Below are 17582 nucleotides of genomic sequence, written 5' to 3'. Positions count from 1 at the left end.
TAACACACTTTACATGCTACTAACTTGAGATAATATATTCATTAAAATTTAAAGGGAATTGTCATATTTATCATCAGAAATCTAGTTATTTTTAAAAAACCTGTTAACCAATTAATATAAATTGTTTAAAATTCATAATTTTAATTGGATTATAAGTTAGCATTTGATATCTCATAACTAAATCCTATTCATGGAGCCGAATCTAAAGGGTAGGCAGGGGCGACCCTGGCCTAAGGCAAAAACATGTTTGCCCATCACCTTATTAATATAGTATGTATAGTTCTTTTTGCTCATAGACTCTCAATTAATTCTGAAATTTTAATATTTTTTCATTAAAATGTATATTTTTTAAATTTAGCCATCCAAAAATGGAAACTACCTCTCATCTTAAAATATGATGAATTTGATCTGATTTCTTCAAAAAAGAAGAAGAAGAAGAAATTAATCTCAATCCTCAAAAACAAAATGCTGTTATTTTTATTCAAAAAAATATGTTTGGAAATATATAATTACTTTCCCTCTATTTTCTTATAGAAAAAAAAAATGAAGAAAGCAAAAATAAGTTACAATGGTGATCAGGTGTCGAATAAATAAGTTACAGATTCTTAAACATGAAATTTGAAAATCAAGTACTGGAAAATAATTTACGAGAGATTTGAATATGGACGTAAGGACACAAGTATCTTTAAATCTCTGAGCGAATCAGACATCATTCAAAGCAGCATCAGTCGGAGACCGGTTTCCAAGTCCACTCGCTTTTGCACGTTCATTATACATACTCTCTACCTAAAGCTTAACATGCTCATAATTAACGTGCTTCTTCGAGCTTTAGAACCCGTTTGGCATTGCTGCCAAACCGGTGTTTTGTAAAAATTCAAATTTTTTTTTTTTTTTTACTAAAATTGAGTGATAGTTGTACTTTCTGGATCGTTTTGATGTGCTGATGTAAAAAATAATTTTTTTAAAAATAAAAAAACATTATTTGCATGCTTTTCGGCACGAAAAACTATTTGAAAAGCAACCGCTACCACACTGTCAAACACGGTCTTAGTTGATAATGTTATCGTGATTATTTATTAATAATATCTTTTTATATTTTAAAAATTATTTTTGATATTAATATATTAAAATTATTTAAAAATACTAAAACATATTTAATTTAAAATTAATAAAAAAATAAAAAAATTTTAAATTTTTTTAAAAATACTTTTAAAACACAAAAACAAACAAGTTACTATCCTTTTCTTTTAATAATAAAAAATTAAATTTTTTTTAAAAAATAAGAACTTCATAAAAAAGGATATATATATATATACATACAATGAAAACTAGGGTGAGAAGTATAATGAAAAAGGATACAATTTTTTTTGTATTATTAAGAAATAATGAACAATAAACTTCAAAATAGTTTAGTTGAGAAAATCACATATTCTAGCTGTAAACAAGTAACATGGATTTTTTCTTTTTTTGCTGATTGAAATATATATTAAATTTTAAGTGTCTTCCTATGGAGAGCCAAAAGGACTTTTGTCATTTGAAACCGGAAAAGCAACTTCTTGATTATGACGATAATAATCAAGAAGGTGATATACATTGAACGGTCTAAAACAATATAAAATCTTCATGAGTTATTCTTTATATAATAATAATAATAATAATTCAATTTCTTCATCACCCACTTTGTTCTCATCTTCATCGGTAATCAAAGCCTCATCATTCATTTACGATATTCACTTTGAAATCTTAAACTTTTTCTAGTTATGATTATTTTTTAAAATATTTTTTATTAAAATGAGTAAAATAATTTTTTTATTTTTAAAAAATTATTTTTGATATCAACACATTAGAATTATATAAAAACATTAAAAAATATTAAATTTAAAATAAAATAATTTTAATTTTTTTTAAAATACTTTAAAAAAAACAAAATCAAATAAGACAGAACTCACGAGGTAATTTTGAATAGAGTTCGTGATGGCTTTAAAATACTGGGTTGATTATAATGAAAAAAACCATAACTATAATGGATTTGTACAACAAGGAACATGTGAATGCAACCCAATCCATTATATGACATGTCTTGTTGTTTCAAGCTTTGTTTCATGGCTGCAAATTTGTAAATCTAAATTTATTTTATTTAGATTATTTTTTGATGCTTTTTTAATTGTTTTGATGATAAAAATAAATTTTAAAAAAATAAAAAAATATATTATTTTAATATATTTTTAAAATAAAAAATATTTTAAAAAATAACCACCATTATAATATTAAACATTATAAAAAAAAAATAGCGTTTATGAGAAAAACATTTCAACAATTAGGCCGGTAATTTTATAATTCTAATACTTTAAAGGGTTTTTTTAATTATTAATTAGAATACAATGATAAAACAATCTAATTTGTATTTTGCATATAAAGTTATAAACTGAAATTTTTAAAAGAATAAAAATAAAGTAAAAAGAATTAAGAGATATTATAATTTTCCATTTAATTTTATTAAAAGTACAAAAAGAGTAATGTCGGGATCCATACACGTGGTGGTAATATGTAGCGAGTGTAGAGGTTTGTTTGCTGTGAGAGTATGGTTGGGATACTCCTCCTGCTATCATGCATGTTTGAATTTGTTCGGACAAACGGCTACTACTTCTACTTTTTGGCGCACAACTTTCTATACCCTACCCACTTTCGAAAAGCCTGCCTTTAACTCTGCTCATAAAATATACATATACCAGAGAAATGGAGGGAGAGAGAGAGAGAGACTGCTTGAAGTAATCAACAAGGGCCTAAAACCCCTGTTTCTCACAAGTTTTAAAATGATTACTAATCTCCACTAGTTTTATCTCTGTAATTTCAGATCTCAAGTAAGCAGTGCTCTGGCTTTAGCTTACCTGCATCTATTTTTCACAGTTTCTTTATCCTTTCCACATTCAAAAAAGTTCTTCTTTCCCCTTCTTTTTTTTCTTGCTTGGTACAAATTATCACAGTTTCTGTTGTTTCACCACTTTCTCAGGTCTCTCCAGCACTCTTGCTTTGCTTCAAACCTAGAAAGTAGAAGAAACCCTTTGTTTTGAAGGGAATATGAAAATGGTTTTGCTTTGGATCTTTTCAGTGATTTCTTCTGTGACCCTTTTGAGTACTTGCTCCCTTGCTCTCTCTGAAGATGGTAAGAGCAACACCATTGCTGTCCAGAAAAACCTATTTTCATTCCTGCACTATTTTGAGCACTGCTTTTGTGTTTTCTATTTTTTTGGTCAGTTGAATGTCTAGATCTTTCTGCTATGCTGATCTAGTCTTGATTTTCCTTTTTCAAGGACTGACATTGTTAGAGATCATGAGTACATGGAATGATAGTAGAAACATCCTTACCAATTGGCAAGCTACTGATGAATCTCCCTGCAAATGGACTGGTATTTCTTGTCATCCCCAAGACCAAAGGGTCACCTCAATGTAAGTCCCACTGCCCTGCTTCATATATCCAATTTTACATCCATAAACCTTTAATTTTTCCTTTTTCTTTACTTTTGTACGCTTCAGAAACTTGCCTTACATGGAATTAGGAGGGATTATATCTCCCAGCATTGGTAAACTCAGTAGATTACAAAGATTGTGAGTTAAATACCCGTCTCTTCTTCTTTATTTATTTTTTTAACTCAAAGCAAAACAGGAAATGGGTTAAATCATTTCATGCCAAATTTCCAATTTTTCCCATTAATTTCTTTTGGCGATACAGGGCGCTTCACCAGAACAGCTTACATGGAATTATTCCTTATGAAATTTCTAATTGTACTGAGCTGAGGGCCATGTAAGTATGATTATGAGATTGGGGTTTCCTCTTTCCTCCTGTAATGACCTTCATTTTCTTTTCATTTTTTTTTCACTCTCATAGGAGAATGTTTATTAACTTTAACCTCATTTGCAATTGCAATTATTATTGATCATGTCTATAGTTACTTGATGGCTAATTATCTACAAGGAGGAATACCAGCAGATATTGGAAACCTTTCCCACCTCACTATCCTGTAAGATCACTGATCCTCTTTCTCCTCTGTGGTTCTTATTGTCACTGTCAAGTTGTTTTGAATTTTGTTTGTTGAATTTAGGGATTTATCAAGCAATTTGCTAAAGGGTGCCATACCTTCATCTATTGGCCGCCTTACACGCTTGCGCCACCTGTAAGTTCAAATAGAATTTTGGGAATTGAATTCTAGAATTTCAAAGTCTGTATTCGATGCCCTTGAATTGAAACTAGATATTGTACTAATTTATTTATTCTCTGTCTATCTTTTCAGGAACCTGTCTACCAACTCTTTCTCTGGTGAAATCCCTGATTTTGGATCTCTTTCTACTTTTGGGAACAATTCGTGAGTGCTCTTATCTCTATACATAATGCTTTTAAGTTTTATTGAGGTTGTGGCAGGAAAGATGTTTCAAAAGAAAAAAAAAAAGAGTTTGGTAACAACACTCAATTGTGACAAAAGAGAATGTTTGTTGTGTCTAATTGATGTGTAGTGTTTTCATATGTTTTTGTCTGAAGTATAAATTTTAGTTGAATGTGAAATAGTATTGAACCACTTGATTCCTAAAATTTAAAGGGGTGGCATTCCCATGTGTCTGTTTATGTGAAGGCAAGTGTGCAAGTTCCTGTTAACTGTGTGAGTCATTGGATGTGTTTACTTGATGTTTAAAATCACTCCTTACATTTAGCCTCTGTCGTCTGACATCCAAGTTTGGTGGAAAATAGAAGGATGTTGGTGACTGTCTGGGTCTACCATATTAATTTATTGGGAGAGATCAATGAGATGAATATTCATATTCTTCAGAATTGGAACATTAAACTGTGTGCAAAGCATGTAACATCAGTCTCTATTAGTTATATAACATCAGGATGCCTCTTGAAAAGCTTCTTAACTCTTTTTCGGGGTTCATCCTCTCCGTTTCTTAGTCTGCCTACTGCTCATTCATGGTTAGGTTTATTGGCAACTCGGATCTTTGTGGCAGACAAGTGCACAAGCCATGTCGAACCTCTTTGGGATTCCCTGCAGTTTTACCTCATGCAGCAAGTGATGAAGCAGCAGGCAAGTTTCATTCGAAATTTTCTGAAACTTTTTGACTGTACATGTAATAATAATATTGGGACTATTTCTATTTTGATCTGAACATTGATATTTTTTCAGTTCCTCCAAAACGATCCTCTCATTACATCAAAGGGTTGCTAATTGGTGTAATTTCAACTATGGCCATTACACTCCTTGTGCTTCTTATATTCCTTTGGATTTGCTTGGTATCAAAGAAGGAAAGAGCTGCCAAGAAATACACAGAAGTTAAAAAGCAAGTTGATAAAGAAGCAAGTAAGCTCAAGGACTCTAAATTTTATCATTTTCTTCTGTCCTTCATTTCAAGTTACAAACCTCTTAAATTTTTGTCAGGTGCAAAGCTCATTACTTTTCATGGTGACCTGCCATATCCTTCCTGTGAGATCATTGAAAAGCTGGAGTCTCTTGATGAAGAGGATGTTGTAGGTTCAGGAGGCTTTGGTACTGTCTACCGTATGGTCATGAATGATTGTGGCACATTTGCTGTTAAAAGAATTGATCGCAGTCGGGAAGGATCTGATCAAGTTTTTGAGAGGGAATTGGAGATTTTGGGGAGCATCAACCACATAAATTTGGTAAACCTGAGAGGCTACTGCAGGCTTCCAATGTCAAAGCTTCTTATCTATGATTACCTGGCCATGGGCAGTTTAGATGACTTTTTGCATGGTATACTTTTGCTATATGGTGTTCAATATTGTGGTTTATAAGACACAGTCACACACCCACACGTCTATAAAACATTTATATAGTGTTTATAGCGATTAGGGACAGAGTTATAGTCAGCAACAAGTGTGTAATAGATTTTTCTCTTTCTTTCTATATATATATATATATATATATATGTTAAGAACAAGAGAAATAGTTAGGCATTGACAATTTAGTATGATAGTAGAAAACATGGTATCAGTGCTTAATCTTTCTCACTTAACTATAATACTGTAGGCACATGTTAAATAGTTGATTGGAAGCAGCAAACATGATTCACAATGCTTTTGGGCTTTGAAATAAACACTATTGCCTAATATAGAGACTAGGAAGTCACTGAGAAAATGAAAAGAAATCTGAAGGAACTTTTTAGAATTGCCAAGTGGCTTCTTATCAATGATGATTGTGCTTTAGTGATTTCTTGTTTAATGTTTAATTCATATTCCCAAAATAAACTGAATTTTGTCATTTGGAAAGCTGCACCAACAGATCTAGGTTTTACTTTTGTGCAAGGCATTTATGACCAAATGTGGTGTACAATTTGTATTGCACAATTTCTATGAGAGACTTGTTTCGTGAATCTAGCCTATTAGGGAATTTCTACTTTTAATACCAGAACATGTGTGTTGTTTGGTGTTGGAATGTATGCTCAAATATATGGTGATGGACATGCACGTCCCTATCCAAAAAAATTTAGCAAGCACTGATACGTTTTATTTTCTTTCTTCTTTGGTCTTATCACAACTTTTTCAGAACATGGCCAAGAAGAACGACTGTTAAACTGGAGTGCTCGTTTAAGAATAGCACTAGGTTCTGCTCGGGGGCTTGCATACTTGCACCATGACTGTTGTCCGAAGATAGTTCATCGTGACATAAAATCCAGCAATATTCTCCTTGATGAAAATTTGGAGCCCCATGTATCCGATTTTGGTCTAGCAAAACTTTTGGTAGATGAGGATGCCCATGTCACGACTGTAGTGGCTGGCACTTTTGGTTATTTGGCACCAGGTGTGTGTTCTTTTCATCATCCTTCTTAAAACATCTCTGAATTGTTTATCTGGAGAGTACTTTCCTGGTGATCTGAGCGATGTCTGATTTGTGGTTAGTTGTTCATGATACATTTCTTTAAGTTTGCCCATGTGAGGTGAGGTTTTCCTGCAATATGTGAAAACTTGTCCTACTGACATTAATGCTCCCTGTTCAACATGACTGTTACTTCTGTGTTCCTTGATAAACTAACTTGAAAATGTTATTTTTAGGAGATCAAATTAACTGGGACTTTATGCATATGTTGATCTTGATTCCTTGATATAATAGGGATTCATTATGATTCAGGATGAAGCTAGTCCTGCAAGATTAATATTTGATGTTTGTTTTGCTGATCAAATTTTTTAATAGCTTTATGAACTATATTTATTATTTAGTAGTTAAATTTATCTGTAATTCTCTTTTATTTATTTTATTTTCATATACATATAAAATGTTGATATTGAGGTTAGATGCACTAGATTGAGAATTTTCATATTGACAGTGGTGGCAGTAGGGATTGTATTTCCTTACTATGGAATTGTGATTGAATTCTATTCAACTTCTGGAATTTAGAAAGGCCTTCAAAATTGTGAACATCAACATGATCTAGTAACTTGGTGGGGTCCATAATTGACGTTGCCATATTTACCAGTTTTTCCATGGGACCATGGCAACTCTTCATTTCTTTGCATTGCATTGACCTCATCACTTAATTGTACTTTTATCTTGTAACTAAGCTCACTTTTATCTTGTAAAGCTTATGATGTTCATTTGTGTAAACCAAGTGTCAAAGCTGGATGGAAGCAAAGTAAAATAACCATAAGACCCTGACCATATTAATTTAGCCGTGTTTCATGTTTGGTATTTATTTGTTGTGAGTCAAGTATTGCAATCTCCTTGAGGACTGCTTCACTGAAATGAATATGTAGCCAGGTTCTTGTAGCATGTGCTTCATTGTGTGTTGGTAAACATGTAAATCATAAATTGTGAGGTGCTTTAGACAAAGAAGCTTTAGTTCATAATTCAAGAAATATATGGTTATGCAAAGCAACCTTAAATGTAGAGCAACATGAAAATGCATGATTGCTGTGATTCCAAAGCTTTCTGAGCTGACAACTTCACATTGAATTCTTAACTTAGTTACCATGGAGCTGCTCAAGCTGTTCTTATTGGAGAATAAACTCTTGTTGTCATGTATGGCCACATTCAATTAACTGCTGTAGAGTACTCATGCTGTCATTTCGTGTTTCTGATTGAAAATTTGTTCAGGGGTTAAAATCCTTAAATCTAGTGTCTTGTCCATCTGCCTTTTTTTTTTTTTAAAAAAAAAAAAAGAGTTTCCTGTCATTTTAATGATTGAAAATGGTGCAATGTTTGTTTGATTGATTTGTGGAAGACACAAAACTAAGTAAAAGTCAGGGAAGAGAGAGAAAGACATTAATGAAAGGTGCTAGTTGTTCTCTTCAAGAAAACCCCCCACCTATTGATAGCACTTAGTGGCTAATGATTTTATGCAGTTTTTTGGCTGAATTTCATGGTTGGTCCTAGTAACTCAGTAGCTAATGATTTTCTTAGCTAATGATTTTCTTCAGTTTTTGGTTTGAGACTTTGAGGAAAAGAAAATCGGAAAGATAATGTAGTAACAAGAAGGGACCAAGGCTGATTGAAAAAGTTAAGTGTAAGTTAGTTACCTGAATTTTTTGTGGTCAAAATGCGTAATATCTGCACTGCGTTGACTGCTGATGGATTCTTATGGGGGAGAAGCAGTCTGGATTGGCATGGAACCTTAGTGAATGATTTGAAATGACGCTTGGAGGCCACCTTTTCATATAATGCTGTCATGGTTAGTTGCCTCAAGCGGTAATTAAATGACAATTAGTATAGGCTAATCTTGAATAGTTAGTAAAACTAATTTCATCTAATATTTGTTATTACCATCAAGCATAGGGCAGAGAGAGGTAGATGATCCTAAAATTTAGAGAATTACTCATAGGAAATAAATGCTTGTGTCTGTGTGTTATAAATAATAAATAAAGTGTAATGGTTGTGGCCCAATTGTAGGGTGAGTAAAATAATAGACTGCAACTGAAGATTTATAGAAACAGGTGTTTTTAGTTTAGTGAATCCCATTAATCTAGCAATTCCTTCTCACAGTTCAAATTTATGTCTGAGGCTGCTCCTCATTTTCCATTATACTGCTTATATAGACCTTTAGGCATTACTTAGAAATCTATATCTTCAAGAACAATCCACAACTCCTGTTGCTGCCATTACTTAGAAATCTATATCTTCAAGAACAATCCATAACTCTGTTACTGCCATTACTTGGAAATCTTTATCTTCAAGAACAATCCGTAACTCTGTTACGGTCACAGTGGGAAAATTTTGCAATCCTCATAATGACCAGAATCTGTCATATGCCATAATCCTAAGGTGCAGAGTCGCTGATTGATTGTTAAAATTGACTGCTCTGAATAGAGTATCTGCAGAGTGGGATAGCTACCGAGAAATCAGATGTCTATAGCTTTGGAGTTCTCTTGCTAGAGCTTGTAACTGGAAAAAGACCAACTGATCCAGCTTTTGTAAAGAGAGGCTTAAATGTTGTTGGTTGGGTAAGCTTTCATAAACTCTTTCTCCCTGGTACTCTCATCTCAGCTTTGATATTGGCCTGAAAAGAGCAGAACTGTTCAAGTCTAACTTGTTCTGATAATTTGAACTCAAACAGATGAACACCCTATTGAGAGAGAACAGGTTGGAAGATGTAGTGGATACAAGGTGCAAAGATACAGATATGGAAACTCTGGAGGTGATTCTTGAGATAGCAACAAGGTGCACGGATGCAAACCCGGATGATCGGCCAACAATGAACCAAGCATTGCAGTTACTAGAACAAGAAGTCATGTCTCCTTGCCCGAGTGATTTCTACGAGTCCCATTCAGATTATTGTTAAATAGGTGAAGAACTCAGGGCTACATCCACTGAATATGCACATCCAGCTAGATGTATTTATTACATCCTTGGCCTTTTCATTACTGTTTGCCTCTATCTTTGGGGCATGTAAATGAAATTTAATGCAAATGTTGGATGTTAGTGTTGTCTTGCAACTGTTAATTTGCACGGCGTCAGTTTCTTTTACCCACCAACATATTACAAGCCATCAAGCACGAGCTGCACGACCACAAAAATTGTGTTGCTTGGACACTGGAATGCAGACGAAGATGTGCAACAAGCTAGGTAACAAATTGAGGGGTAAATTGAAGAATCCTAAAACCAAGGATTAAGATGAAAGAGACTTGATTAAAATCAGGGGTAAACATGAAGAAATTGGAAGTTTAAAAGTTAATTGAGGCGCTGAAAATTGAGGGTTCAAATTGATATAACCAGGAACTTAATCGATAGAAATCTTACGAGGTTAGAAGATTAGAGATCCTTTTGTAAAATGAACAAAACAATGCTGTTTTGACACTACTGGTCATGTTCTCACTGGAGTTTCTTTTTAACAGAGCATTTAATGCTCTCTCACGCCTCAAGTAAGAAAAAAAAAAAAAAAAAAATGCTCTTTTGGTAGCTCTAATATCGCATTACCTCCTAGCATGATTCCCGTTGAGCGATTCTCTCTGTAGCCGCTACAACACCGATTCATAACCACTTACTCGACCAATCTTTACAACGTTGTTTGAAAGTATAAGGTTGTAGGGTTGGCATTAATGACTGGGATCAATCCAAGAGGATCAAAAGCATTAGGAGCTGAGTCAGGAAGGATCATATATATCTTCCACTCGGAAGCTACAACCTGCACTTACTCTAAATTTTTTCTGTTACCGTTAAAAAGCTTATATACGCTAGACTCCACCGCCACACCCTAATTGTTCAAAATCCTCCCTACCAGAGATATAAACTTTGAACCTTAACTTCCAAAATCAGTTAACCTCATCAAGTATTCAATAGCTCCATCTAAAAAGGCAGCTTCAGCCGGGGCAAGAGAAGTTGAAACCAAATTTATAACAACATCAGTTTTCAAGTCTCTAGCATCGATCCCTAACAATGGCGTAGCATCTACCCAAGCACTATGTGGAATATTCGGGGCATGAGAAACGTTCATAAATAAGAAGTCGAGGACTTCACGGTTGTAACAGGTATGGGTTTCTCTCTCACTGCTCTTTCATGCCCACCATATCCAGTTTTGTTTTTCTTAGCTAGAAGGCCTGTTACAGTGTAGTGTGGCCATTAGTTGTGCTTGCAAGAAAAGCAGAGGTTCTTTTATAGAAGCATGGATTTGTTTTGGAATGAGTATCTCCCTTTACATAATAGAGAAATATGCTAGTATATTACCCATCGATTTTAGTTCAGAACGTTGCGACTTTCTTTTCTTTTGTTTGGTTTCATGAAGCTTAATCCCCTGGAATAATAAATGCATGAAGTTTTAGAGTGTTTCCACATTGTGATGTGTTTCTGTACCCAAGGACGGAGGCAAAAATTTTGCCCTAGGCTACTAAACAAATATATAATTTTTTTTTTATCAATTATTAATTCATGTACATGAATTTATGAAGTCAACAATAAAATCTTAATTCAAATATATTATGCGTAATGTCAATCTCATATAAAGTATTTATATGTGATATGCTAATCTTATATTGTGTACAAACATATTGTATATGTGCAAAAAAAAGATCAAATTCAACATCTTTTAAAATTTAAAGCAATGTTTTAGTAGTTACGACAAAATTAAATTGAATTTGTGTTATAGATATGACCATATAATTAATGAAAGAAGAAAATGGGTGTTGCTTTTGTTAAATTTTGTGAGTTGAATATGTAGGGAAACAAGAAGTAATCTATCATGAGGGGAGATACGATTTTCGACTTTGGCTCTCTTAACTAAAAAATAAATAAATTAGATTTTAATTAAAAAAAGGAGGGTGATTTGATGGATAAAAAAAATATTTTTTAGCTAATTTAATTAAATGTAACTTGAACTGATTTAATATTAAGGCCCCATTTGTTTACTAGAAAACCAGTTTTTTTTTGGAAAGTAAATTCCTAGAAAGTGAATTATTTTTTGATGTTTAGTAGTGTCATGAAAATAAGTTGGAAAACACTTTCCAATACAAAATGAACTAAAAAATAACTTATTAATATTTTATTTTTAAGTTTATTAAAATAATGAGGAACAAATATTACAAATTAAAAACTTGAATTTAATATATTTTTTAAAAAATCTAATTTCATAAATTATCTCAAATAAAATAAATAACAATCAAAATAATGGAGATCAAATCTAACAGATAAAAAAAATTAAAAGATGATGAAATTAAAATAATAATAATTACAATTTCATAAATTATTTCAAATAAAATAAAAAAATAATCAAAAGAATGAGGATTAAATTTCATAAATAAAAAATTTCAATTAAAAAAATAATAAGAGAAAAGCAAATAACAATCATAAAAATAAGAACCAAAGTTAATATAAAATCAAATTAAATCAAATTCTAAGTAGTGAAATTGAAAAAAAAAGATTCAAAACAAAATATATAGCAATCAAAAGTTTGAGAACCAATTTTTTTATAATTAGCAAATAATATGATATTTCTAAAATTTTCACAATTTCCGGAAAGTGTTTTTACCTCAAAATAAAAAGAAAACATTTTCCCGAAAACCAAGTCAAATTTTTCTTTAATTGTAAAATGTTTTCCATTGACCAATATTTTTAATGACAAAAAAATATAGAAAAATTTAAAAAATCTTTTTCAAAAAATCATTTTTCACTAAACAAATAAGTTCTCGACGCAAGAAAATATTGAAAAAAAATCTTAACTTGGACTATAGTCCACTCAGCCTTAAGCATGGCTCCACCCTTGTTTGTACCTATCTTAGGTAGTGTAAGAACATGCTTGCAAGCTAGCCTTTCAAATGTTCATAGTTCCTTGCCATTTAAATCTTAGCTTTACGTATATATGGTTTTTGGATAGAGGTTATACATGCATGTTTGGGAACATTGTCTAACTCATGTTTTTAAAATTTTTGAATTTTTTTTTTTAAAATTAATATTGTTTTAGTATTTTTGAATTTTTTGATACGCTGATATATATATAAAAAAAAACATTATCTTGATGCATTTCTAAGTGAAAAGTACTTTGAACTGTAATCATTACTATAATTCCAAATAATTCATCATAAAAAGAAAGGTATTTAGTTATCTTACGGGTCAAGCTTTCAAAATGATTTTTTAAAACATGGGGTGTTCTCTTTAGATGATGCCATGACTCCTTTTGTTATGAGCTATGAAATGCCAACCTTGGGTCAGGTAGGACATCGCCCATGTGGTTGGAATGAGCTTATAATGTCTAAGTTTGTGTTTGGTTGTGCATAATTTTATTAAAAAATATATTTTATTTTCCTCAAGTATGTTTGGCAAATATGACCTAATGGATTTTTTAACAGTTTTAGTTTATTATTATTTTTTCTTTTTTTGAAAAACAAGCCTCGTATAATTTTTTTAAAAATTATAAACAAATTCATGGACAATGATGAGGTTCCTAAAGTACTTTTTTGTAAAGTCCTATATGCTCATAATATTCCTAATAAAGCATTATGCTAACCTTTAGGATTGTTTCTAATAAATTTTTGAATGTTAAAAGATTACATTTTTATTGGTCAATTCTACTTTTTTAAAAAATTATAAACAAATTCACGGACAATGGTGAGGTTCCTAAAATACTTTTTTGTAAAGTTGTATATGCTCATAATATTCCTAATAAAGCATTATGCTATCCTTTAGGAATGTTTCTAATAAGATTTTGAATGTTAAAAGATTAAAGTTTTGTTGGTCAGTTCTACTTGGATATTAGATTGTGCATGATATGAAATAGAATAGACTATCTTGAATCTATACCCACTCACAAATTACTTCATATTTTTCTTAGTAAATATTAATACTTGGTCAATAGTAATGGTTTATATATATCCAAAATTGTGAATAGTCAATTTTTATTTAAAATTAATTTGATCATTGTTTCTTAATTGATTGATTGATAAAAAATAACTTCAACCTACTTATTGAAGTAATATATACATATAAGGATATAGTTATATCTCTTTGATGAAGGTGTATGTGTTTTGTCAATAATATTAGTTGTCTATCCTCTAAATACCCCGGTTTGACCATTACATCAAACTCATTTGGTGATATATTCTGAATTGGGCCAAACTATTAGCATTTCTAATGCCTTTTGCTATAACTAATATAATTTTTGGTACTTGTTAAAAACTATAAAGACCAAAACCTTGTGAACAAGGGCCAACATGCTAAACAAAACAATATAAAGACTCAAATGAAAATTTGAGAAAATAGAAGAAAATAGAAGAAGGTGAGAACCTGCTTTAAATTACTACAACATTTTGATAATTTAACAATAAGAAAAATCAAATCTAGCCCCTAACTTATTATCTCATCAACAATCTAGTATTACATCTTTTAATTTAATCAATTTTGTATCTAACATTAGTATTTATCTTGGCATCATATCATACCAAATGTTTAAATACAATTCAGCTATCCCATGAAAAAAAAAATTCCTCAAAACATTAGTATCTATCTAGGCGTATGAACTCATAATAAATTTGAAATGCCAATTTGATTCAGAAGAATATCTATAGACTAACCATCGGTTAGAAATCCATCAAAATCTTTAAATCATAAAGATCACACAATGCAACTTATCTCATATAAGGTATGTTATGGATGTTAATACCTTCCTTATCTATAATCAATCTCTTATACTAGAATTTCTGATAAGACTAGTATGCTCAGGTATTCTAGTGACTCTGAACTGAATAACTAGGTGGTGACTTATTGACCTTCATGCCGCACGCCCACGAGCTGCATTTTAATTTATCACTATGATGTTGTTGTATGTCATTTTTGTTGTATTTTTCATCTTCATCTAAAGAGCCCTCATTTTAGTATTAAAGAGTTTTATAGGCTAATAATAACATTTTTTTAAAAAAGCTATCATGGCTAGTATTTTTCACAAATAGTTGTGATAATTATATGACATCATTAAAATCTATAAAAATAATACACATATAGTTATGTATAAGCATATGTACTACAATGTGCCAATATATAGCTTGTGTGAAGATGTTGGAATCAATATAAATATAAGGAACTACATAGATACACTAAAAGAGTGTCCAAATAGCTGGAGTGAATTGAAGACCCGTCTGCATGTCTAATGCTAATTGATCCACCAAAATTGAGGAAATAGAGGATTGTTAGGCTCTTTATGGCTAAAAAAGTGGCATCTTCCTATGTTTTTCTTTAGAGATATAATTGTTGGCTTATGAAATAAATATTGAATCTATTTTCCACCTAACATGTTAATCTTTTGATCTATTAGGTAATCTCATGATCAATTGTTGACCTAGGGTTTAACCAACCATTAATCTTCTAATTAATATGCTATCTATTAATCTTTTCTACATTCTAAAAAGAAGAAATTACACCATAAGAACTTAATCTCTAGTAAAGAGTGGTAGCAAACTCATAAAATTAAGCAGGGTGTAGGCATCTCGAACTTCAAACTCTAAGAAAATGTTATTTTCTTTATTTACAATTACCCGTAGAAAGGACAATTGATTGAAAAGAAAAATAAATAAATTATAAGAATTTAAAGATAATAGAAATATAAAGAAAACTTGTAAAAGAAAGCAATTAAATAAACAAAAGGAATATTGGTAATTAAAAGCTAAATTGAATAAATTAAAAAATTAAAATTGCTTATGGGGGGAGTTGGTCATTGGTCACAATGATGGTATGATCCTTTATATATTGGTAGAAAATTTAAATTATTTCTAAACATATAAGTTCTAATTCTATATAGATATCGGTGTTAAATAAAAAGAATTTATTGAATTTTAACACAAACTAAACTCTTTTATCAATAGCGAATGAAACCTAATCTAATTTTGTGTTTTATTATTAATTATTTTATTAAGAATTCTGGTTCTGAATATATATATATATATATATATATTTTTTTTTTTTTTTGGGTTCTTACACGCTAAAACTTGTAGGTTGAGAAATAGAGCTGCTTTCTTGGAAGCAAAAAAAGCTACCCCAGTAAACATCTGGCATTCCTGGAAATCACAATAGAACTTTGGAGTGCATGTGAATGTTATTGCACAAAGGCAGCCATGTTGCCAAGTAATGACCAAGCTTGAAATGAATAATTAATAACATTCTTCAATTTTATTGCATCTGTTTTGATGAAAACGATATGCTCTCATTTAAATTGGATAGTAGTTTAATTTTGTAATATTAATATTAAAAGGGTTTTTAGTGTGTAAATATGATAAAATGATATATGATAGAATGACAATTTTGTATACACACACATGCAAATATTTTATTACAACTATCTTTTTTTTATATACATTTTTTTTTTTGTTTATTTTCAATTCCTATAAGAAAAAACCAAAGTTCGCCCTCTGATTGGCTTTTAAAAAAATTTTAAAGCGTGACAATGTGTTGTTCATTGTATTTTTTTTTTAAATGGATGTAAGACTTTTAATACATCTTAAAAACATTTTAAAAACTTTAATAAACATATTTTAAAGACTAAAAACAACAAGGACCTAAGGACCTAATGTGTATAATTCAAAACTTGAGAAATAAAATTAATCATTTTCACTCTTTATATAAAAACAGCTCAAGTTTTTTGACTTGTGTAAATTTAATTGTTGTTCTTTTAATTGTTGACAAAAAAATTAAATTATATTTTATGAAATTAATATTTAGTTTAACATTAAAATTACTCTATGAAACACCGATACATGAGGGAATAGAAATAGAAATAGGATTTAACATATAAAACCATGAAAATATTACTTGAAATGATAAAATTAAAAAGAAATCAAGTATAATGACAAATCTGTAAATAAGTAAAAATTTCATAGAACAAAAAAGAAAAAGTAGTTATGAATAATTAGGTGAACAAGTTAATCTGAAATGATAAAATAGACTATTATCATAAATCTATCTTTTCTTTTAATTTATAGTATTAATCTTTAAATTTATCATGCAAATTCATATATTTATTTAAATGTTTTTGGATAATTTTAAGATTTATTGGTTGAATTATGAAATTCTCTTTAATTCAATTAGCATGTGTTGAAGCGATTTTTTTTTTCCTCAACTGTTAATCATAAAGACAAGTGGAAGGTACTAAGCTATTCTATTTATTGTGGGTTATTTTTTGTTCTTATCCGGGTATTCTTATATTTTTTTTTTTAAAAATTAAGACTAGTCTCGTTTGAGGTTTGTGGCTACCCCTTCTAATAAATATATTTTCTGGATATCGAACTTGTATTCTTATCCTTGCAAGAATATAATATTGCCTTAATTGCTAGACCAATACTTCATTAGTTATTTATCATAGGTTTAATTCTGCAATTTTGTGTTTGATAAATATATATTCACACTTTTAACCCACCAATGTGGATATGTTCGAATATTTGTTGAAATACTATGTAGTAATGAAACTTTTGTTATTATTAAGGATAAAAATTTTATCCTTAAGATTTTATTACTTTTTATTTTTATTGTAATTAAGATGTTTGTAATATATTTTCTAATATTCCAACAACATAAATATATAATTCAAATATTTCTTAATAAGATGAATCTAACTTTTATATTATGAAGGAAAACCAAAACTTAAAATAAAAAAAAAATACTAAATTATAAAGT

At 30.4% G+C, this 17582-nt stretch overlaps 1 protein-coding gene across 1 annotated transcript; it reads left to right on the top strand.

Annotated features, from left to right (window-relative positions):
* The first annotated feature begins 2702 nt into the window (after positions 1-2702).
* LOC118049498 (LRR receptor-like serine/threonine-protein kinase FEI 2) lies at positions 2703-9931 on the top strand. Its single transcript, XM_035059497.2, has 14 exons — positions 2703-2861; positions 3011-3163; positions 3312-3447; positions 3535-3606; positions 3731-3802; positions 3948-4019; positions 4101-4172; positions 4290-4361; positions 4969-5075; positions 5175-5348; positions 5427-5759; positions 6552-6806; positions 9306-9439; positions 9553-9931. The coding sequence occupies exons 2-14, from the start codon at positions 3079-3081 to the stop codon at positions 9775-9777; spliced, it is 1809 nt and encodes a 602-aa protein (XP_034915388.1). The 5' UTR covers positions 2703-2861; positions 3011-3078; the 3' UTR covers positions 9778-9931.
* The last annotated feature ends 7651 nt before the right edge of the window (positions 9932-17582 follow it).

Source organism: Populus alba, chromosome 12, assembly GCF_005239225.2.
Source record: "Populus alba chromosome 12, ASM523922v2, whole genome shotgun sequence".
In the NCBI taxonomy this organism is placed as follows: Eukaryota; Viridiplantae; Streptophyta; class Magnoliopsida; order Malpighiales; family Salicaceae; genus Populus; species Populus alba.
This window is presented reverse-complemented; position numbering and strand designations above follow the sequence as displayed.

Coding starts and splice junctions, on each gene's coding strand:
- LOC118049498 (XM_035059497.2), top strand. CDS start 3,079: ATGAAAATGGTTTTGCTTTGGATCTTTTCAGTGATTTCTTCTGTGACC. Junction 3,448..3,534: donor GACCAAAGGGTCACCTCAAT/GTAAGTCCCACT, acceptor TGTACGCTTCAG/AAACTTGCCTTACATGGAAT. Junction 5,076..5,174: donor AGCAAGTGATGAAGCAGCAG/GCAAGTTTCATT, acceptor ATATTTTTTCAG/TTCCTCCAAAACGATCCTCT.